This window comes from Acomys minous, assembly GCF_964271855.1.
Source record: "Acomys minous genome assembly, chromosome: 16".
NCBI lineage: Eukaryota > Metazoa > Chordata > Mammalia > Rodentia > Muridae > Acomys > Acomys minous.
Window position 1 is genome coordinate 22,061,727 of NC_140498.1, and position 23,742 is coordinate 22,085,468.

The window sequence follows — 23,742 nt, forward strand, 5'->3', positions numbered from 1 at the left end:
GCTCCTGGAACCAGCCGTGCCTGTTCTCACATTAGTGTGCTGTGTTCCTCGCTATAAACCCAGCCAGTGCTCCCCACCTTCACCTCTAACACGCCATGTTCTTTCCTTGATCTTCTACTTCATGTCTTTGTCTCCTCACCACCTTCTGGTCATGTGGCATTTTCCCGCTGCAAACATTTTACTGTGCCCTTAACTGTGTCCTCATATTTATAGAGCATTCTTTATTTTGTTGAGGAGGCTGTTGAGATGGTAGCTGACACAAATAATTGGGAAATGCTGTGGTATAAGTCTCGTCTTATTATTACAATTTTATTGCCCATAAATGGATCAGAAACAGGTTCTCTCTTAACACAGAGAACAGTCGAAAGCAGGTGGTGTGTTATTGCTGGTGATCACGAGTAATAAATCAATGAACACAGAAGACAGGTTATGGCCAAAAATCAAATCATGCGTGGCAGTGATCTCTAAAGGAAAACAATGGCTTCCTCCATGGGACAGACATCCATGGACCTTAGAGAAGAGCTGGCCGGCCCTGGGGGTGTGGCAGAAGGGCAACCACAATTCCAACTAAGGTGCACAAGCCCTGAAATTCACTTACTGTTTAGCTAGGCAATATTTGCTGTTTCTATCTTATGCAAGAGATGTTTAGCATCATCAGCCACCGTGTTAAGGAAACTTAAGCGCAGAAAGTAGACTTTCAAAGCCTGGAAAACAGAAGATTGAGGACCTCCACTCACGGCCGAAACAGCTTGGGCACATCTCAAAGCTTTTCCAACTACACTGTCGTCCTTTTCAAGGGACCAGAAATCTGAGCACTTGAGGCGGCCCTTGATGTCATGCACATGTATGCCCAGCTTTGCAGCAATCTCTTCGATGGATTTATCATCCAAGCCAAAATAGCTTCGGTACTCCTTCACGCACTGCTCCTGTTCAGGCAAATCAAAGCCGAACATGAAGGTCATGAAGGGGATGAACGACACAGCTGCTGACTTCAAAGCCTCCAGCCAGATCTTCTCCCGGAGGAAATGTCTCTTTAACTCGATGGACGCATCAGAGATACTGGGCAGCAGCAGTGCAAACATATGGCGTTTGTGCCAAGGGAGCTCCCTCAGCAGAGTCTCCTCCAGTTTTGGGAAGTCAAAACTATCCAGATCAAAGTTGGAGATCAAGAAGATGCGTGGTTCAGGCACCCCAATGTCACTGAGATTCGCCAGACAGTTGTCTCGAATCTGTTGGAGGACTTTCTCCTTTTTGAAGGTTTTGGGTTTGGTTTTCTCTTCATTATATAAGTCACTGTCCACCTTGGTTCTAACAAAGTAGAACTTCTTCCCTGCATCCTTGATTTTCTGGGCCAAGAGAGCATCATTGAGGCTGAACCGAAGAGAAGAAATGATGATGAAGAAGTCATAGTTATCAAATCCCATCTTGTCTAGATAAGTCTCTGGGCAGAAATTGGGAGTCCCCGTTCCCGGCAGGTCCCAGAAGGTCACATTGGGGTACTTTGGATGTTGATAGGGGGTTTTGCGCATAGTGGTCTCCACGGTCCCGACTTTGGCTGCCCTTTCTGCTTCATGACTCAGCCCTCGCAGGGCATTTATGAAACTGGACTTGCCCGCTCCAGACTCCCCGATCACAGCCACCTCCAGGACAGCATTTTCTGCAGCAGTAATTACTTCCTGAATCTGGCTTACAACCTCAGGCAGCTTTCCCTCCTGGAGGGCCTTTTGAATAGAGGTGAGCTTTTCTGGGGAGAGCGTGCCTTCTAGCTTACTGGTCAACGTACCGTAATGAAGCAGAAAATCCACAGCTAATTGCTGGAAATTCTTTTCTGTAACATTCTTCAGGAAGACTGCGATGGACTGTTCCATGGTAGTTTCCGTGGAAGATCTGTGAGAAAGGAGAAAGGTCGAAGAGGTAAAGAAGGACGATTGGTCAGACAGAAGCCTGTCCCCCCCCAAGACACAGTAGCCCCTGTGGCTACTCCTGTCCTCACAGACTGATTCGTGTTAGTGTGCCTCATCTATATTCCTGGCGAGTTTACTTGGCTCGACTGGAGAAGACACACATATTCTCTATCTTATTGGTTTCTGCGTCTCCGACGCAGGAGAGGATAATCATCCTTTCACTGTCAGAATAATGATCCCAGAGGTATCCGCATCATAGCCTCAGGATCTGTGGGTACAACACTTAACAAACAGCAGAAGTGGGCTGGCTGCTGTGATTGACAGCTTTCAGAGGGGGCCGATACTTTTTGTCTTATCCAGATGGGCTCAATTGCAAATTTAATTTTGACCTAATTTTGGATTTCTGGCTTCCAGAACTAAAAAGAGAATTTCTGTCATCCCAGTTGTCCCCTAATAACTGCCCACATTCATGAAGTGATAACGGGTGATATTTCCACATAAGTGTACAATGGCCAGTGGTCAAATTAGTATACCCAACACCCCAAATGCATTAATACATTAATCGCCCTTTTATTTTTTTTATATCTTTAATTTTAAAACATTATTTGTGTGTGTGTGTGTGTGTGTGTGTGTGTGTGTGTGTGTGTGTGTTCACACAAGTACTATGGAGACCAGGTCTCTCTTGTTTCTGTGGCTGTGCTGTGTACTCTAGGTAGCCGGCCTGCGACCTTCAGACTCCATTCTCCTGTGGCCCTTATCTCAAAGTAGGAATAGCCAAGTTACCAGCATGTATCTTCTCTGGCCTTTTATGTAGGTTCCAGGTATTGAAGGTCTGCAGGCTTGCAGGACAAATGGTTTTAGCCACTGACCTGTCTTCTTGGCTCCGTTTTTTACATTTCATTAGCCGTAAAATGATTTTGGTTTTTGTCACTGACAGCACGCATGCGTGCTCTTGCACTTGTGTCATTGTTTGGTTTCTAAAATATCACTTAAGTAATATTTAAAAATAGGTTACATTTAAGAATTTTCATATTAAAATTTTCTGTAAACAATATCCTTTCTTGATATGTTTTCATGTATTGTTTCTTATGTAAATAGTCTACAAAATCGTATATGAAAGTATCAACTATGATGACTTGGAAACTCATGTACGTTTTGTAGTTAGAGAAAGCATGCTTCTGGGTTTTATAAATAATGTGCAGTGTCCACATCGCTTGTCACCAGTCAGAGGCTGATCACAAATTGTTGTCTCCCAACAACGGTCTGCTGACAGTGGCCCTTCTGTTTCCTTGGTAGAGACACCATTGGTATTTAAAACCATGAAAATGGCCAAAGCCAAGTTTTGTTGTTTTTTTTTTTTAAGGCAAGACTTTACTATGTTGCCAATGCGGCCAGGGCTGGCCCTGAACTCACAATTCTGTTTCAACCTCCCAAGCACCTTGTGCACTAAGCATTGGGCTTAGACAAAAGCTGATGCTTGTTTAAAAACAGCAGAGAAGGTGACTTGTTGAAGTCCAGCTCTGACAGTGAGTTCAGCGATTCAAGGAGGATATGTGGGGTCCTGACTAATGTAAAGCAGGCAGGCATGCGCACGCGCACGTGCACACGCGCACACACGCACACGCACACACGCACACGCACACACACACACACCGTAAATGAAGCAAGGCTCCAACAATTTTATTTTTATTTTTCTTAGTCCTTATATACCTAAATAAAATCCTTCATGTAGGAAAAAAAAATCACATTACAATCCCTTCTTAATCATGAGTTTCAATTACACATAATGACCACAAGTTTTACATTTTTTAAAACAAATAATATAAAATTTAAGAATCAGTAAAACAGATTGAAACCACATTAGTCTTGCAAAACAAACACCAGTGAAATCTTGTTCCAGGAGCAGAGCTGAACCAGTGCTATTTTTGATTTTCTAGAATTCATTTTTGAAAAATCACTTTGGTGAGTTATAGGCCAAGGTAGAGAGAGATACAACACTGATATTTTAGAAAGGCATACTTAAAACTCCTGATGCACACTTCACTGGCTTTTTTATTTACTGAACAGAAAATTCTTACTTCCTCAGAAAATATGGCATATCTTTAAAAAATACACTTATTTAATGATTAAATAACCATTCGAGATTTGTTAGGTTAAAAAATAGTGTATTTGAGATACAACTAGACTGACCCACACACGAACTCTCAGAGACTGTGACAGCATGCACAGGGCCAAGCCAGTCGGATGCCCAGCGCTGAGATGGGAGGTGGACACGATCTCCCATTCCCTGTCTATCGCCAACTAATAACTACTCCTAAAGAAAGACTTAGCATCAACAAGGGAGTCTCACTGGGTAAACACACAGTAGACAGCTAGCACAGAATGAACTTACAGGTTTAGTTTTTGTCACATATTGCTTTATTTGGGATTTTTAAAAATCTTACTGCTTGCATATTATGGTTTATGATTTTGAGGTTTTATGTGCAGGTGCGTGTGTGCTGCATTTGTGGTGTGTGTGTGTGTGTGTGTGTGTGTGTGTGTGTGTGTGTGTACACGTGCTTGTGTGAGCATTTTTTTTCTTAGTTCCTTTTTTTGTTTGTTTGCTAGTTCGTACATTTTAAATTCTTATTTCTTTATTTATTCCCTTTACATCCCAATAGCAGCCCCCTCCCTCCTCTCCTCCCAGTCCCCCCCCTCCTCTCTTACCCCCTCCCCTCCCCATCCCAGCACATCAAGTCTCATCAGGACTGAGGTCATCCTCTTCCACAGTTCTCTGGGAAAGCAGCCCTGCCAGGAGGAAGTGATCTGAAAGCATGCAACAGAGTCCTTGTCAGAGACAGCCCCATAGTTTGTATATCTTTAAAACCCTTGCTTGTCTTTTTTATTTGCATGTCCATTTTCTTAAAGGAGAAACAAAGAAGGAATAAAGGTGGAAAGGTGGCAAGGGTCGGAAAGTCATGAAAATAACTTTATTTTTTAATAAAAATTATTACATATGCATTCCATGTGCATTTATGAAATAAACATAAAAAGGAATTTTGCATATCAGATGTCTCACGTCACACATTACTCTGTAGGTCTTTTATGGGTATAAATAAGCTTAGAAAGAACTTTCTTAAAATTGTCATCAGATTTAGATGGATCAAACTATAAGTAACATTAAGCTCAACTCTGATGTTATTTTTAAAATAGAAGTTTCTAGAAGTTTTATTTCTTAGTTTAAGGATGTTCTGGTTTACACCCATTAACGACTCAAGATTCTTTTTTTAAGTAAGTATTTTCTGTTAAAGAGAAGAATGGATGGAGTGTTTCCAGTGCTCTTGACTTGAAAAGTAAGGTTGCGGAACACAGAGGGAAACAGACAAAATTCACAAGCAGTTCCTGGCATTCTGTCAGCTTTCCAGCCCACAGCTGTCGTGCATGAACTCTTAAATACTCAGTCTTATGATAAAAATGTCAACATCCATTATTAGTAGGTTCTGCTAACTTCAGGTGCAGCAGAGGTGAATAGCATGGGGGTCATTAAGAACATAGTGATATCCTTGGAATATACCCAGAAGACGCTCCACCACACAACAAGGACATATGCTCAACCATGTTCATGGCGGCCTTATTCATAATAGCCAGAACCTGGAAACAGCCGAAATGTCCCTCAGTTGAAGAATGGATAAAGAAACTGTGGTACATTTACACTATGGAATACTACTCAGCCATTAAAATGAAAGAAATCCCGAAATTTGCTGGCAAATGGATGGAACTAGAAATGATCATCCTGAGTGAGTTAACCCAGACCCAGAAAGACTCACATGGTGTATACTCACTTATAATTGGACACTAGCCCTACAAGAAGAACATCATGATGGGTGGATCTGGGCCTGGGGGGGTGGGGTCTTCTCAAACTACTGCCCCAACCAAGGACAATACATACAGTAAACATTGAACTCCTGTTCACATCTAACCAATGGACAAGACATTCTCCACAGTTGTGTGGAGAGCAGGGACTGACTCTGACATGAACTCTGGTGGCCAATATTTGACCACTTCCCCTTGGTGGGGAGGCCTGGTGTCACTCAGAGGAAGGATAAGCAGGCTACCAGGATGAGACTTGATAGGCTGTGGTCATATAGTGGGGGAGGAGGTCCCCTTCTGTCACAGACCTAGGGGAGGCGAATAGGGTGTAAAAGGGAGGGAGGGGGGAATGGGAGGATACAAGTGGGGGGGATAATTTAGATGTAATCTGAATAAATTAATTAAATAAAAATAAAATAAATAAAGGGGCTTGGAATGTAGCTTAATGTTGGAGCCCTTGCCTAGCCTTTATGAAGCCATGGTTCAATGCCAGTACAAAGAAGAAAGAGGAGACAGAGGGGAAGGAAGGGGGAAGAAAGGCAAGGAGTAGAAAGAGCAGGAACAGGCAGAAGAATTACTTTATTTCTGGTTACTAATTATATAAGGTCAGTGTTAGAGCAAGTAGAGATCTTGGAGTATCTTAAACACCAGACACATCTGCTCTCAAGTGTGTTCTGTGAGTGTGCAGATGGAGGTGAACGTCTCTCATTAGGAAGGCTGGACACCATCAGACCTCAGCAAATAAGTTTCATTCATGTGCCAACAATGAAACATTACTTAGATTTATGAAAAACTCACAGCGGCGTGACATAGCTCCCCGGCAGTGAAACGCCACACTCAGAAAATTCAGCTGCTCTACAGTGAGGGCTGCATGGTTTCCTCTGAGAGTCTCCCCCACAGACACTCTACTCAGCCCAAACTTTTTCACAGCTCTCACAGAATGACCGGCACCAAAAGGCAGCTCCAGACCTGTGACTCCCTTCTATGAAAAGATGATGGCATGAATCGCTGCCTATCCGAGCCAGCTCTGCCTTTTGCCAACAAAGTTGAAACCCAGGTCACGGTGGAGACAAAGGCTTTCCTCACTCACCAGGTCCGAAGAGTTTCCGCTGTTAATAATCACAACCAATGTTTCCACCAGAAGAGCAGAGGGTGATGCTGCTCACTGCAGGCCACAGCACAGCCACCAACAACTGCACCGGTCACCTCCACTTCAGAAAAGCACTAAGGAAAGCATAGAATGGGGAGAGCCTTTGTGAAGTCTGGAGCAATGAGCCCCAATTACAGAGAGAAGGAAAGCTGAGTCCTTGTGGATAAGAGGATGATGAAGGGAGCTGGCTGATGAGTAAGCTTGCCTTTTCAGGAAGTGAAAGCGAAACCGAACCTCTTGATGTGCTTTCTGTGCAGCATAACCATTTCCAGGAAAAAGAAAGCAAACACTGTGGTTTCGAGGCCATCTGGGAATGAAAACAAAGTTGGAAGACTATTCAGAGCCAAGAAGGCAGTTTCCCCCTTGGTCTGTGAAGGATCACTTAAGGCAAGACACCTGGAAACCATGCTCTCTGAAGCCTGGCGTCAAGGATGAAAGCTAGGAGGAGTTTCCAAAACAGCACCAGAGAATGACAGAAACACATTGTCCAAGCAGGAATAAGGGCTGTGCCATCAGTCAGCCTCATTGTTTTTTTCCCCCCCTCAGGAACACTGTGGTTGAATACGCTCATTTCAGCCCCAGCGCATACATGAACCTGGTGTCTCACAGTGTCTAGAGCCATTTAGACAACTCAAGATCAGGGATCAGATCACACATGATGATCGAATTGTGTATGTCTGAAAGGGACATCGTGATTACCGAATGACACGTAAGTGTGTGGAGGCTTTGTGGAGGTTGGCGTACTGCCCTTGACCCTTTCTCAGAGAGTAAGAAGGCACTGAGGAGGAGCACAGAAAGTCAGAGTATGGCTGTTTGCAGATAATATGATAGTGTACATAAGTGACCCCCAAAATTTGACCAGAGAGCTCCGACAGCAAAGTGGCTGGATGCAAAATCAACTCGAAAAGGTCAGTAGCCCTCCTGTATACACATGATAAAATGACTGAGAAAGAAATTAGACAACTGCACCCTTGCCAGTAGCCATAAATAATACAAATTATCTTGGTATAACATTAACCAGGCAAATGAAAGGCTTACATGAAAAAAAAATCTTCAAGTCTTGGAGACATATGACACTGGGCATAGCTTGAGCACATATGACCTCAAGGCCTATCTCCAGTGACATTCTTCCTCCAAGCTCACACCTACTCCAACAGGGCCACAACTCCTAACAGTGCTACTCCCTATGGGCCAAGCGTACAAACTCATGAGTCTAGGGATCCTTACCTATTCAAACATCCACATTTTCTGTATCTAAATACTATGTGAGTTTACAAAGTTCTACATTTATAATAAAACTGTTGGTGGACAGATGCCCAGTTCATTATATTCTGCTCTGTCATGAAAGGTCTCTACCCAGGCGCATAAAACAAAATCCTACTGTGAGATAAGGGGAGATGCTGCCCCTGCATTTCTGAGCTGGTGTGCAGGGCTCAAGGCAATGCAAGGCTCCGAGCCTCTCCCCTGAACCTTCTTCCCAGGCCCCAGCTTTGAGCCACCATATAAAGAAAGCAGAACACAGAAATACCCTGGTAGCCTCCCAAAGCATGAACGGAGACAGGAAAGGGGTATTCAGCAGCTTAGTGTGGATGTGAGACAGGCTCCTCTCTGCTGTCCACTTTCTTCTCAGCACTGTCCTGGGAGGACTTGCCGGTGTTCACCATGGGGACAGTCACTAAGACTGCAGAGCAGTCCTGAACCTCTGACCACAACACAGCTCCTCCCCTGCTCACCACATCATCTTTTGCTGGGAAAATCCTCTTCCTTTCCTTCTTAGGAATATCACACAGTGGTTGGTGCTGCACCCCATGGTCAGAACACCCAGCTCTGCCTCCACTTAGAAATTCACTGTCTAGTAAAGCGACTCCACGGGGTTAGGAACTTGCAATCTCTGCCATCACCTGCATCAGACAGACTTCCCACTGAGACACACATTGCAGGGCCAGGGTTCTGAGCAGCCATTCCTCGTTGCTCCTGCATTTTCTTGTAAGAAGAAAGACTGCTGACAGGTGGGTGAGAAGAATCAAACAAGCGAGGAGATACAGACAGCAAACACAGTGGGCAAGGCCTCAATGGGCAAGGCCACAGTGAGGAAGACCTCCGTGGGCAAGGCCACTAGGAGAGACCAGAGCCATCTGAACAACCAGGGCTCACTGGGTTTGAAGTGTCATGGTGAACGTTATGTTCAGAGAGGAAACTTGCCATATTAGGATTGTAAAAGATTTGGTTTTAGGTTATACAAGCTGTGAAGGAAGTTTCTCCTACCTGGAAGGTACCCTATCCTGAGATGGACCACTACTTGGTGCAGTTGGGCTTGTCTTAAAAAGTTGCTAGTTGTTGAGAAATAGTTCACTGCCCTACAAGGTAATGACTCACAAGATTAAATAAGCTCACTGCTAAGCTCTGCTTTTGTATGAACTGTGTGCTTGCTTTTACCGATGAGGCACCTGCTGCAGGCCTGTTACAGAATCAACCTTAGTCTGCATCTGGACAGAAAATGAGTTAATTTGGTTGCCCAAAATTACAACTTTGTGGGGTTTGCCTTTATATTCCTTTAATTAATAATAGCTGAGGCCTTGCCTAGATCGATCTCTCCTTACTCCTCGCCCCTCTCAATTTGTCTTGCCCAGCCTCTTTTTTTTTAATTATTTATTTATTATGTATACAAATCTCATTATAAATGGTTGTGAGCCAACATGTGGTTGCTGGGAATTGAACTCATGTCCTTTGGAAGAGCAGTCAGTGCTCTTAACCTCTGAGCCATCTCTCCAGCCTGCCCAGCCTCTTTTTAATTAAAAAAAAAAAAGCTCTAATTTACTAAACCCAAAACATTAGTCAGGCTGAAAATCTATAACCAACCCAGGACCCTTAACAGAAAACTACCTTGCCAGGCCAGGATGTCACTGCCTGTGTTAGCAGACTCCAGTGGGGAAGCCAGCGAGATGGGCCCAGAGTCTCTACAATAAACTATGCTATCATGGTCACCCCACAGACTTGGCACTGCCTACTGTTAAAGCTCAACCAGTTTGCCCCGCCTGTGTTCTTCTCTAAGAAGAATATGTGGAACTCCTGCTTGATTCGGGCAAACCAGTGATTTCCAGGAATAGAAACTGAAACCTACTCTGACTGCAGCCCCCTTCCTTGTGTGGTTTGGATAAATAGGGCTCAGATCCAGCCAGAAAAGTGCAGAGAACAAGGGCTGTGTGTGGACCAGGACTGATAAGGAAACTTGGGGACCCTCAGACTGTCTATGCCAAGTCCTCCTCCTTTCTTAGGGCAGTTCTTCCCAGGACACCAGAGCTCCACACATCATCTCTTTTCTTCCTAAGCATCGTGAGCTTGAATTCCAGTTTTAGGTAAAGACCTTTCCTGAGAGGAGAGCCTTCACACAGGTGCCGTTGCCATCAGATCAAGGTCACCGCTGCCAAGGTGAGTGAGGGGATTCTAAGTTCATCTTGGCCAGTAACCCTGCATGTGTGCTGATGTGAAGAGTGGATCCTGACACCAGGGAAGGAGAGCTCGAGGCTTTGTACTCAGGGAGCATTCACAGCCGTATGCTACACTGGCTATGTTCTGTACCACAGAGCATCCCAAAGCAGGGAGGCCACACCCGTCTCTTCCACCTGCATGCTGCAGGCTTTGCTGCTCCTCTGAAGCAGCCAAGACTGCAGAAAGATGGTGGGATGGGCTGCCCAGATGCTGCTGAACTCTGTGCTGTCAGCTCTTCATTTGCCCCGTGGAGATACAATGTCAGATCAGAAACAACTACACACAGTCTCTGGCATTCAGGTTGGTCCCCTGGCCTTCACAGATTCTGCTGCTCCCAGTCAGTTGTAATTCCAAAGGGCCTACTTTAGAGTTCAGGTTGTTTCTCTATTGCAGTTTGAAAAACAATTTGTTCTAGACATTCTGGGTTTTGACTGTAATATCACTTCAACAGTTTCTTTTTCTGCTCTGTGTATCTGGAGTTCTACAGACTCCTCTATCTATCTGGATGTGCCTTTCTGTCCTTAAATTTCATTGAATTTTTCCTAGGATTTGCTGAAAATATTTTCTGTGCTGTTATGGAGGTCTTCTTTGCTCACATATTTCATGGTGTTCCAAAGGCCACATGTGGTCTGTTCAAAGGTTTTTCAATTGTATGTCCATCCTTGGCCAAGTCTCCAAGTTCCTCTATATTGTTTTCAACTCCCCATATTTTCTCCTCCATATGATCACTCTGGTGTTGAGCTTTTCTCTTCATGCAGCATTTGATTTATCAAGTTTTAATCTCTAGCTTCAGTTAGGTCAAGACTTTCGCCAGCATTTCTCTTTATTGAATTCACTTCATACCCTGTGTGAACTCCTGATTGTCACTCAGCTGATGGAGTCCTCTTCCTTTGATGACATTTACAGTCATCCGTTTGAATTCTTTGTCTGGACCTTCATCCAAGTCATGTCATGAAGACCACAAGACTTACTCTGGGCTTTGTAAATTTTAATGGAGATGAGCTGTCTCTGAATATCTGTTTTAGAATTTTTGCTTAGGGATTAGATATATATATAATAGTAGGATGCACTTGGATAGAACTCGAAGGCTCTGCTGCATGGGGTAGTCAGCAGGAGCAGGTGAACTTGAGTCTGTGACTAAGAAGAATAAATGCTGACCTCCCTGAGTAAGTGGGTAGGGGGAGATCTAGCAACTCTCCACAGGCCAGGCATTGGTAGGTGAGAGGCCTATCAGGCATCGGACAGTTAGGATATCTGAAGTCTCTGAGGCACGGGGAATCACCCTATAGGTGGGTGTGTGGTAGACAGGAGGGTTGGCAAGCTACTAGGACTAGTGTGTAAGTGCTGACCTCCTGAAGTGGGCAGAGGGCCTCTGGCCAATATTTTGGGGACAAGATCCTACAGTGTAGCACTGGCTGGCTTAGGTTCATCACAGTAATGTTCTTAGGCAGATGATGTGAAATACATTCTTAGGACGTTTGCCTCTAACAGTAATCTCTCTCTCTCTCTCTCTCTCTCTCTCTCTCTCTCTCTCTCTCTCTCTGTCTCTCTGTCTCTCTCTCTCTCCCTATGTCCTTCCTTTTATCCTTCTTTCAATTTTAATTTTATTAATTTAAATGCTTACTTACCACAAAACAAGGGTTCTTATTCTTATTAATATAAAAGTGCATCATCCCCCCCTTTCTCCTCCCTGAAGTCCCCTCCACACCCCATGCCCTCTCACATTTATGGCTCTAATACTTTATTTCTGTAATGTGCCAATTAATACATAAATACATAACCTCAACCTGTTGCATACATTTAGTGTAGCCTATATATACAGATATACAGTGAGGGTTCATGTATCTCATCTGTAATGTTGAGATAAAGTTATAGTTATCTCAATGTGATGATCACTGTGGCACCTAGGTGTGAGAGCTGGGCAGGGTTATCACTTTCCTCCCTTGGCAATTTTCATAGCACCTTCTGATATTAGGAAAGCTAGTCCGCAGATAGAGACTTCTGGGAAAGATTCTGCTTTCTTTCTCTGAGTCTGGTACCTGAAAAGTGTGGTGTCTTCAGCAAAGGGACCTACAACTTCCAGGGCTCAATCAAGGGCAACAGCAATAGTTTATAGTCTTTGGAGACTATTTTGGGCTCTCCTGACCAACAACTCAAAAGAAGTTTCTTGAGCCTGACAGTGAAGTTTCTGTTACCCTATGCTTCATAGTGGAGCCATTATCAACCATATGAATTGTGATGACTTCATCTAAACTATACACATAGGAAGACTTGAATACATATTTATTATATATAACTTAGGTAAATATTAAAACAATAGAATTCCCAGTGTGGTCTTTTTCTATTGTTTTCAACTCTTTCTCCAGGGTAATCCATGTGTTTTCTGGAGTATCTGAGCTGGAGTGGTTCTGAGAAATGTTCTTTCCTTACATATCTTGTCAGCATTAAAGACGATGCTTGTCAGAATTCTCCCAGGATTTCCCCTGTGTGGTTGCTGGATGCATAATCTCTTGGAGCTCTGATTCTTACTTAGTCTTGACTTCTGCCCAAATCAACCTAGAAAACACAGTACAAGGAGGTACACAACTTGAATATCTGAACACGAAGGCACAGAGGTCACTGTGCTCTCTCAGTAGTCGGCCTACTATGGAGGCCGTGCCCCATATCTGCTAAGAGAAGGAAGGGAAATTACAGTTATTTGGACATCTCTATTCAAATCAGTCTTTTCCATCCCTTGTCCAGCGTCATTTCATCCTTACAGAATAACATGCAATGAGGCCAGAGATCTTGAGGATCTACAGGAAGCTTAGTAAAGGGCTGACATAGATAGGCTTGTGGACCTTGCCAGAAGTGTAGCTTCTTTCACATTGTATGTACTACTCTGTCCTTGTAGGGTTGATACCATGAATGGGTGTCATTTTAGTGCAAGTGAGGGACTTTAAAGGCTTTAAACTGATAACAAAGGCTTCAAAGAATTACCTGCACAGAATAAGTGGAAGGTGTGAGGACATTCCCAGGAGGAAGGGAAACCTGAGCCCAGGGGCCTCTTCTGTCCAAGTCAGCAGAAGAAGCAGCAACCAAGAGAAGGACAAAAAGACAACGCTGGGTCTGATGTAGGACAGGGGAGGGTCCTGCTTTACTATAACAGCAACCACCAAGGCTTTGTCCTGCCTTAATGATTACAATTTCTCTCCTCTCTGCTCCATTCAGCCTCTACCATTCCAGAGCCATGACTTGGGCCTCCAGTTTTGATGCATTTTTTAAGAATTTTAAGAGGGAAAGCAAAATCATCTCTGAAAAAAACATTACCTTGATTAAATCCTACATAGAGAAAAATGATCTCCAGAAAGCACTTTCTGTAATCAACGATGCACTAAGAGACATCGAGACTGCTCCTCTGAACATCGCTGTGACAGGAGAAACAGGCACCGGGAAGTCCACTTTCATCAATGCCCTGAGGGGGGTGGGACAGGAAGAAGAAGGTGCAGCTCCCACTGGAGTTGTAGAGACAACTATGGAGAGGACTCCATACCCACACCCAAAGCTTCCCAACGTGACCATATGGGACCTGCCCGGCATAGGGTCCACTACCTTCACACCAGAAACCTATCTAACAGAAATGAAGTTTCATGAATATGACTTCTTCATCATCATCTCAGCTACACGCTTCAAAGAAAATGATGCACAACTGGCCAAAGCCATTGCAAAGATGAGCATGAAATTCTACTTTGTCCGAACCAAGATAGACAATGACTTGGGTAATGAACAGAAGAGTAAACCTAAGACTTTCAACAAGGAGAATGTCCTGAAGAAAATTCGAGGTGACTGTTCGAAGCATCTTCAGGAGGCTCTCGACAGTAAGCCTCCAGTCTTCTTGGTCTCTAACTTTGATGTGTCTGACTATGACTTCCCAAAAATGGGGACCAAACTCCTAGGGGATCTGCCACCGTACAAGCGCCACATCTTCTCTCTGTCTTTGAAAAATGTTACTGAAGCCACCATTAACCACAAGAGAGATTCCCTGATGCAGAAAGTCTACCTAGAGGCCCTGAAGGCTGGAGCATTGGCCACCATTCCTTTTGTTGGCGTGATCAGAGATGCCATAGAGGATCTGGATCAAACATTCAACCTCTACAGGTCTTATTTTGGGCTGGATGATGCCTCCCTGGAAAACATTGCCAAGGATTTTAACATGTCTCTGAATGACTTCAAGGTACACCTTAGGTTTCCCCATTTGTTTCTAGAAGACAATGAGTCCTTAGGAGAAAAGCTATTGAAATATATCAAGAATGTTTCCATGGTTACTGGTGGACCATTTGCTGCTCAATTTTACTACAATAAGGCTTACTATTTGCAGAATCTCTTTCTTGACACTGCAGCAAATGATGCCATAGCTCTTCTTAACAAGCAAGAGCTTTTTGAAAAGAAGGAGGGACCATATATATCTAAGCCCCCTGATTACTGGGAATAAAGGAAAAATGAGACATGAGTTCCAATCAGTGTTTTCTTTTGGCCTCACTTCGGGCACTGATTTATAGCCAACTCCAGAGAAACAAACTTTCTCTGTGGCGGCCGGAGAGTTCATCCTTTGCCTCTTCTGGAGTGAGATGATCACTGCCTAAAAACACATGATAATATATATTTTCTTTGAAATGTTGTTGTCAAAAGAAGTCTGGATCTTTTACCTCTATTAAAGTCTTGCCAGCTTCTGTATTCACATGGCCAGCTCTGTTGGGATTTTTAAGTAGGTGCATCTGATAGCCAACACTGTGTTTACAACCACACATCCTTAAGAGGTGCTTCCCCATCATAGGAGGCACAAAACAGATGGGAATTGTGACCCTTAGACAAGCACCATTCAGGAGGAGCTTCCTAAAAACCTATACGCATAACACTTCTGTAGATCCTCTTGGTCCACGCATATATAAATATGTATTTCACATCCTTAACTGGCCAATGTGAGTGAACTGAAAGTTCACATTACGTGATTGCCAACTGAAACTCTGATTTTAAACTGTCTCTCTTTCTTATAATTTAATCAATAAAAAAAATTTAAAAATCTACTTGTTTGCTTTTCTCTAAGCTTCTTGGGTGGGGACTGTTGGTACTTGGTCTCATTAAATACTTGAAAAAGTGAACAGGTCCACGTCTCAGGATGTGGCGCTGTTGACAATTGGTTTGTCCTACTGCTCTGTTGACCATTCATGTCTATTGTGGATTTTCCCATAGTCTGACAGAATTTAGAACCCACTGTGATGAGGGCTCCTGAGCACACATGTTTGAGATTATCTTGATTCTTTTATTTTGTTATATCTCATTCTGTCATGTACCATTGATATGGGAAGAACCATCTTAAAGTGAGGCAGGACCCTCCTTGCAAAGCAGGGCATTCTGGACTGCCTGAAGGACATAAGGAGGATGGTCAAGCATGAATGCTTCTTACCCCCTCTCTGTTCCTGATCATGTTTGCCACAGGACCAGATCTCTAAACCTCTACCAGTGATTTCCCCACCTGGGTGCAGTATAACCTTGAATTGTGTGAGCTGAAAGAAACCCTTTCTGCCTTAAATGGCTCTAACCCTAACCCTGACTCTTGGTTAAAGCTCTATGTAACTGTATTTATAGCTTTCCTACCAGAGGAGGAGGAATACATTCATGACATTCCAGGAGTAGAAAAGAAAGCACATTTTAGCTCAGTAGTACAATTCTCTAGAACAGATGGACGGGGTCAGGGTCCGTGTCTTCCTACAGCTCTGCCAATGTCCACATCATATCGACATTAGTTACCTCTGTGTGTGGTGACCCAAATACCTGAGAAAAACTTTGTAAGGGGGAGTGTTTGCTTTATCTCAGTTTCACAGAATGCAGGTCATCATTCCAGAGGTGGCCAGTCTCAGAAGCAGTGAGGTCTATGGAAGCAGAAGAGTTCATAAAGTAGCTGAGAAGAAATAGACCGAGGTAGAGGAGAAGGAGAGGCAGGCAGTTCAAAGTCTGGGAGCACCAGGCCTACCTCCGCCAGCACCCACACACACCCCCAAGGCTCCACAGCATTAAAGATGGAAGCCAGTGCAGCACGTTTCAGAGTCCAAACACATTACTATTGCATCCATATGTTATTCTCTCTCTCTGAAAGCCTGGAAATCCATGGAGGAAACATGTTGTCACCTGTTTCCAAATACAGCAGAGCAGGAGGTCTTTCCTTTTGGGGCTGTTGGATGTTCTTCACTGGATTGGCTGGTGAAATTCGCCATATGGATTCTGACCAGTGTATTTCCTCATTTGGAATTTACTCTCATCTAAAATCCAGCTTCAGGTCACCTCTACCTAATTGTTGGCTAAACATCTGGGGAGCAAGGCCTGGCCTGTTTGCCATGAGCAATTAATCTCCCCAATCAGCATGAATATCCCTGTTTCTTTTAATCCCAGCCTTCATATACATGTGTATATATGTAGAGTTATGTATATGTAAAGTCAGATATACATATATATACACACACATACATATATAATTATAGTTGTATTTTATGAGGTACAGTGTGATAACTTGACACAGACATGCAACACATAATGACTCAATCTAGGTAATTATAATTTCCATACCTTCAGCCATTTTTTTTAAATTATCTTGTTCTTCGGGTACTATGTCCACATTAATGAGGACAATTTGACATTTCAATACGTACATATCGTGTATACTGTCATAGTTTCTCGTCCTGAAGCTATGATAAATTTCCCTGGCAAAAGCAACTTAATGGCAAAAGGATTTATTCCAGCTCAGAGTTCAGAGGAACAGTCCACCATAAGAAGGAAGTCATGTCAGGCACTTGAAGCTTCTGGACACATCAAAGCCAGAGTCAGAGATCACAGAGAGTAATGAATTCAGAGGCTGATGGCCAAGGTCCCCCTATCAAAGTACTGAAGTCCTGTAGTCAAAAGCCCCATTTGGCTTTGACAAGACCAATTAAAATTAAATACCTTATCCTAACACAGGGTTTCCCCTTTTACTTTATAAACTGCCTTTTTGCCTATGGGCCACATCTGTCTTCTCTCTATCCAGAGGCAGATTTTGGTCCGCATCTTGGACAAATATCACTCCTCCCTCTCCCTGTTCCCTTCCCCTTCTCCCTCAACCTCTCTGTCACCTGTCTTTGTCTCTTATTCCTTACCCTTTGTCCCTCTACAACAAAGAAATCTCCTTTGTGCTAAGAACTTGGTCTTGAGGGTCCTATGACAATACCAGTCCCTTTCAGCCTGTCCTTCATGAAGTCTCTCTCTGAGGATGGGAGCCTCCTGGTCCTATTTGTAGGCAAGCACATTACAAGTACATGTCACTGCCCACCGATAACAATACTCTTCTGCCTCTCAGACTGGCATTTTTCTAGTCCTCTAGATGAGGGTTAACTTATTCCATTGATAGTTTAGAATAGCTGGCTGAGCAGAGGCTGTGGGGGAGGGGCTGGTGCTACTATCTGCAGGCTCTATCCCTGATTGTCTGGAGACACAGTCATCCCTGTCACATGCTTAGTGCTGTCCTGTCTAAGGCCTGACCCTAAACACCTTCTTGGTTTCATTGTGGGAGTCACAACACAATTCTAGAAGTAGAAGGACTGAGATACAGCAGCTGACCTCATCATACCTGCAACCCTGACTCAGGTTCTGTGCCAATGCATCATGGAGTGAGGAGGGGAGAGAGGAGAGCAGCCACCTTTGTCCCTGGAGAGCAAAGTACCAGGGAAGCATGTTCCTTTAGAGCCTGATGTCACAGTGAGACCAGCAAGGAAAGAGTGAGTCAAGACCACATGTGGGAGCAGAATCTGGGGGGAAAAAATCCCATCACCTCAGAGCTAAATCATGTCTGCTGTCTCTGAGAGGGACACCAGTGTCCTTTCTTTAGTTACAAAGGAAACTGTAGGGCAACCAGAGGCACAAGGCTCCATGCCTGATGCATATCGCACATGTATGTGTTCACATGTGTGTTTATATGGTGGTCAGTCTGCATGTTTGTGTGTGTGTATGTGTGTATGTGTATGTGTGTGTAATTGATAACCCAGTACTTGCAGCTACACCCTAAGCTCTACAGTTCCCCGTTAGGTATGAAGCTCAGGAGTTCAGCAGTTCGGTTGGGATGGTGAAACACTGTAGTACATGACTAAGGATCAAATCCATATGAGGACAACAGTGCTGGACACATGAGAGACACTCCCCACATGCTGCAGATCCGAGAAAACAAAGAGAGACACCTGCTATGTGCATTTGGAAGTCACTGATTGTTTTCTATCTTTCTACACTGAATTAAAGATTAACCCCCAAAACAAAAGGTTTGCTTTAATTGTGATACCTTGGAATACTTTCAGCTCTCTGTAGCTGGAGACAGCGGGTACAGTGTGAAGGTCTGTAATTGAGGGGGCAGCCTTGTCCTAAACAGTAAGTGATTGCTGACTGTTCCCATTGGCCCAGCAATGGATAAAATCAACCAATGAGAAATGTCATGGAAATCTAAGATCAGCTTTAGTTTGTGAACACTGGCATGTGTCTTTGTGTGTAAGTGTGTGCAATATGTATGGGTGTGTAAAGACATATGTTTGCACTTGGGTGGCTATACCCTGGAATATATTGAGTCCTCTCCAGACAGAAAAAATAACCTTTTGGTTCAGCTCTTCCTCCTTTCACCACATTGTTAAGGACACTCACTGTCTGCTCCTTCACCTGAGAAACTGGCAATGCAACAGGGACCAGGAACAACCCAGATCCAGCTGTGAACAGAGAAAAGATGTGAGCTATGCACAGGACCTGCCAGATGGAGTTGAGCAAACCAAGCCCTGGCCAGCAAGCACATCTGACCCACATTCCACCCCCAGCCCCAGGTCATCGTTGTTACAGGTTAAACAAATAAGTACAACTAACCAATGAAACAAGAGCACTCGGTGCTAGAACAACTGTGTGCACGTCTGAGGCTCTGGGTTCCATTCTCAGAACTAAAAGAGAAAGAAAATGTGAGTGATTTGGGGGATGTGTGAGCCGGAAAACTGAGTGAGGAACAATCACGGAAGGCTGGTGATCTGAAGACAAATTCAAGATAAGCGCACACATTTTTTAAAGACAAAGAGGAGAGCAGAAATGTCTAAAAAAAAAAAAAACACACACACACACACATACACACACACACACACACACACACACACACACACACACACACACCTAGTCCAGCATTCACTCCCTTCTCTCATTTTCCTTCCATACGTTGTCACAGGAATCTCAAAGATTCTGTACTTGTTGAAGTCCCATTTGCCTTCTGTTTCTGTCCTTTAATTATTCCACCCTGCACTGCTCTGAGCAGAGCCAGTCATGAGTCACTGCACAGCCATCCCCTGTGTTTTATAAACCCCATCACTTCCTGTTTATGCCCTTAAGAACAGGAAATGGTACAGAGCTTTCAAAACAATGCTTCTGAAAGCCCATGTAAGCTGTGGGTGACAAACATTCCCTGCCTTCTAATTAAGACATCAAAGAACTCAGAGGTGGTGAGGTTATGAAAGATTTGTGTTATCTCGTGTGAATTAACCACAGTAATTTATGACATGACACAAATACTTATGAGTAGTGTTATCACATTTATTTAAAGAGAAAATAAGAAAGCTAAGAGGTGGCCAGAGTCACCACTGCTCAGTGCAGAGGGTGTCACAGTTATTACTCTGCTACAGTCCAACCTTGCTCAACCTCACCCCTCACTGGATGAACTGGGAGAAGTGAGGGCCTGGGAGTTCAGGGGAAGGTACTGGGTACTGAGCTGCAGAGAAGTCTGAACAGATTCCCTGGAGATTTGGAAACATGTGGATCAAGGTTTTGGATGATGGAGAAGATGGAGGTGGAAGGAATGGAGGATGGTGCACAGGTTAAGGTTTGCCACAAAGTGCCACTGAGCTCTTGAAGATGACATAAATTGCAACATGGGTAAGGCAAGGGAGTGGTCAGTGTGGGTACCAGCACAGGGCCAGCGGGTGTGGTGTGACAAAAATCTTCTCTGGGTGGACACAACACACACATCTACTCACCCCAGGGAGGGAGCCAACAACACACCATGGTACAGACACCACCAGAGTCCAGCTTGTTTAGCCAATGAGTCTTATTGGGCTTAGTTACGGGAGCAGAAATTACTCCAAGACAGCTGCATCACCAAGGCACAGCCCTGTGTGAGTACCCAGCTCACACAAGCTAGGAAACCGGGAGCAGCACAACAGCCAGGAGAGTGTCCTTCCCGAGTGACTCTGGTCTAAGCCTCTTCCAGGCAGCTTGGTGGGTTCCCGTCTCTCCAGGGCAGCTGGTCTGCTCTCAGAGTCCTCCCTGCAGATGAGCTTCATTAGTGTGGGAGGACTCTCAGCTTTTACTGCTTACTCTGGCAGGGAAGACACTAGTGAATCCAGTCAGTTTCAGGGACTTCTGAAGGTATTTTGAGTTGTTTAACTCCTGCTTAAAGTGTTTCCCTACAGTGTGGGCTTTGAATTTTTTCAAGCCCACTCTACTTGGGGTTCTTTAACGCTTATACCTCCCTTCCAACCCATCTACCTTAGATAGGAGGGAAAAAAGGTTAATGGGAGCAGGAGAAGTAGACCTTTTTAGACTCAGGTCCTTGGAGTGATTCCACTCTACATAGTCGAGATTTCAGCAGAGCCATTAAGCAGCAAACCAGCAGTTCAGCAAAGGTGACTGCCAGCACACCAGCTAGAATCTGGAGCAGCAGCCGGAACCCGGAACCTCCATGCATTTGCTGGTCATTTCTTTTGAGGAGCGACTTCAAGAAGATGGACGAATAGGCAATGCCAAAACCAAAGCTCTGTGTGTGTGTGTGTGTGTGTGTGTGTGTGTGTGTGTGTGTGTGTTTGTATATAGAGGCGGTTCTTCTTCTAGTGGACAAACAACACATATTCTCTCAAAATCTGTTTCCAGCACACAGATACCTCACACTCTCACACAAGTCTGTTTCATGTCCCACACTTGGGATCCAAACAAAAACATATTCAATTCATTACACTACATCCTGGTATATTTCATTCTTGAGAAAACTTTTACACAACAATGAGTCACACTGTCCAAATCTCAAGGCAATATTGAGGCCTCAGTGGGTTAAGCTTATGCAGATGACTCTAAGTCAAGACTTAAATCAGCACTCTGGGTTTTCTCTGTCCATGCCTGAGCACATCACACACACACACACACACACACACACACACACACACACACACACACATACACACACACACACACAGACAGATATAGATACACACAGACACACACACACAGACACACACATATACAGATAAACACAGACAGACAGACAGACAGACACATACAGACACACACAGACACAGATACACACAGACAGACACACACACACACACACACACACACACACACACACACACACACTCACACACACACATCTCTCTCCTTCACCCTCAACCGCCCGTTACTCTCTCTTGCTTTTCCTCTCCACGTTTACCTGATGTCCTTTACCCATCTTTCTAGTAAGATGCTGCCACTAGATGCCAGAGGGGTAGTAAACTCAGAACTGCCCTAACCTCTACCCATCACATGGCTCAGCTTCCCTGCTCCCTCCACTACATTTTGTGAAAAAAAAAATTCCTCCATCTTCATCGAGAATAGCAGTTTCTGATCCCATACAGAAGTCTACTCTCTATGAGACTGATTCCAAAATGTCATGTAACTGAAACCCGCCCTTACCAACCCCACTCCCAGCCTCACGAGGCCCAGAGACACACACAGCAGGGACAGGAGTCTGATCCAGAGGTCCTTCCCAGCTCTAGGTTTTTCTTGGAGCTGTTGTGGGTCTGCAGTCCTTCAGAGATTCACTGGTCTGACTCTAGTTTTTTTGGGCTTACTAAATTAGAGGCATTTTATTACAAAGGAAATTGATCAGGAACAAACTAGAGAGAATTCAATAGGTAAGGCCCCAGCTGTTGCTAGCCAAAGGAGTATAAAGGGGGAAACTTGACAAAGTTATCATTTGGGGGAGAAAATGTTGGGGTGTGGGCAAGGCTTGATTGTGCAACAGGCCTCCGGCAGGTGCCACAGCCATCCAAGCAAGCAAGCAAGCCCTTCACATAAAAGCAGAGCTTCGCAGTTAGCCTGTTTAACCTTGAGACCCATCACCGTGTAAGAATAGCTGGGGCAGTGAAATATTTTCAAAACTAGCAAATGTTTAAAAATAGCCCAACTGCACCAGGAAATCCTGTATCTCGGAGTAGTTGACAGGGCGCATTCGTAGTAGGAACAACTTCCTCATGGCTTACAACAAGAAAAGAACATTTTGAGGGGTGGGAGAGCTGGGGAACCGCTCTCTGTGCGGCTAGTATGTCTGTGCTGACCGGGCTGGCAGCTTTCGGTCGCTTCGGAGGCGCCCTGCTCCAGCGTTGCCCTGCGCAGGTGGCTGGAGACTGTGGAGTGTGTCCTGCTGGAGGTGACATGTGTATTCAGCTTTGGTACAGGGCGTTTCCCCAGCTTACCTGGTCCCACGTGATCCAGGGCAAGTTCTTAAACTCACTCACGTGCTTCTGGATTCTCTGGCGCTTTGGGCATGACTCAGATGCTGAGCTGGGTCACTTTTCGTATCCAGATCCTTCACAGTGGACAGGTGAAGAATTGGGGGTCCCTCCTGATGAGGAAGAGGACTAAGAGTGTAAACTCAACTCTGTACAAGAGCAGGGGGAGCTGTTCCAAGAAATCACGGGCTTCATATTTTAAGTTGTAAATTAAAGGGGCTTGCCAAAAAGGAAAAAGGAAGAAGAAAAAAAAAAGCTAAGAACATTTTGCTTTTACAAGTCTAGCACAGTAAAGTTACCTCTAAACATGATGTTCACCATCACTGTGGAAACTTCCATGAGTGTCTAGGGAGAAAAATCAAGTGGTAAAGTACTAGTTTTGCAGTTAGGAAGTTATGAACTGGATCCCCAGGAGGCAGATAAAAGACAGGTACAGTGGAGTGTAGATTTGTAATTCTAGTCCTGAAGAGGGAGAGAGGCAGACCCCTGAGATCACCTGCCAGCACACACACCACCACTTGCCAAACTGGAGAAGTCCAAGCCAGTGGGAATGTTTGTCTCAAAATGAGGGCCATGTAACAACATCACCTGCAAACACTTACAAAAACAGACACACAGACACACACCACACACACACACACACACACACACACACACACACACTCACTCAACAGGACATCAAGCACAAGGGTTGGGGATACAGCAACTATCTACAACAATTGAACACTGAGCTCGCTAGGCCTGAAAATCAGGACTGCCCACTAATAGATGACATCATCTGAGCAGAGGGTCT

The 23,742-nt window shown here is 44.4% G+C and overlaps 3 protein-coding genes across 5 annotated transcripts; 2 read left to right on the top strand and 1 right to left on the bottom strand.

Annotated features, from left to right (window-relative positions):
• Positions 1-288: 288 nt before the first annotated feature.
• Positions 289-19,625, bottom strand: LOC311586813 (interferon-gamma-inducible GTPase 10-like). 3 transcript variants are annotated; one of them, XM_084763028.1, is made up of 5 exons: positions 19,591-19,625; positions 19,297-19,367; positions 19,084-19,145; positions 1,784-1,887; positions 289-1,371 (listed from the first exon to the last, which is right to left on the bottom strand). In XM_084763028.1, exons 1-5 carry the CDS (start codon positions 19,617-19,619, stop codon positions 606-608), a joined length of 1,032 nt encoding a protein of 343 aa, XP_084619154.1. In that variant the 5' UTR covers positions 19,620-19,625; the 3' UTR covers positions 289-605. The 3 variants fall into 3 exon arrangements, with proteins under 3 accessions (XP_084619154.1, XP_084619153.1, XP_084619152.1); XM_084763027.1 differs by lacking the exons at positions 19,297-19,367; positions 19,591-19,625 and having other exon boundaries at positions 289-1,887; positions 19,084-19,107; XM_084763026.1 differs by lacking the exons at positions 19,084-19,145; positions 19,297-19,367; positions 19,591-19,625 and adding an exon at positions 6,844-7,129 and having other exon boundaries at positions 289-1,887.
• On the top strand, positions 10,074-15,451 carry LOC311586815 (T-cell-specific guanine nucleotide triphosphate-binding protein 2-like). The gene is made up of 2 exons (XM_084763030.1): positions 10,074-10,332; positions 13,603-15,451. Exon 2 carries the CDS (start codon positions 13,622-13,624, stop codon positions 14,861-14,863), a length of 1,242 nt encoding a protein of 413 aa, XP_084619156.1. The 5' UTR covers positions 10,074-10,332; positions 13,603-13,621; the 3' UTR covers positions 14,864-15,451.
• Positions 19,626-22,457: 2,832 nt separating the features above from the next.
• Positions 22,458-23,082, top strand: LOC311586363 (NADH dehydrogenase [ubiquinone] 1 beta subcomplex subunit 2, mitochondrial-like; the record flags this gene model as incomplete). Its single annotated transcript, XM_084762316.1, has 1 exon — positions 22,458-23,082. The coding sequence occupies exon 1, from the start codon at positions 22,762-22,764 to the stop codon at positions 23,080-23,082; it is 321 nt and encodes a 106-aa protein (XP_084618442.1). The 5' UTR covers positions 22,458-22,761.
• Positions 23,083-23,742: the final 660 nt, after the last annotated feature.

What these genes read in the sequence shown, in the direction of transcription:
- LOC311586813 (XM_084763027.1), bottom strand. Translation starts at nt 1,868, where the DNA reads ATGGAACAGTCCATCGCAGTCTTCCTGAAGAATGTTACAGAAAAGAAT.
- LOC311586815 (XM_084763030.1), top strand. Translation starts at nt 13,622, where the DNA reads ATGACTTGGGCCTCCAGTTTTGATGCATTTTTTAAGAATTTTAAGAGG.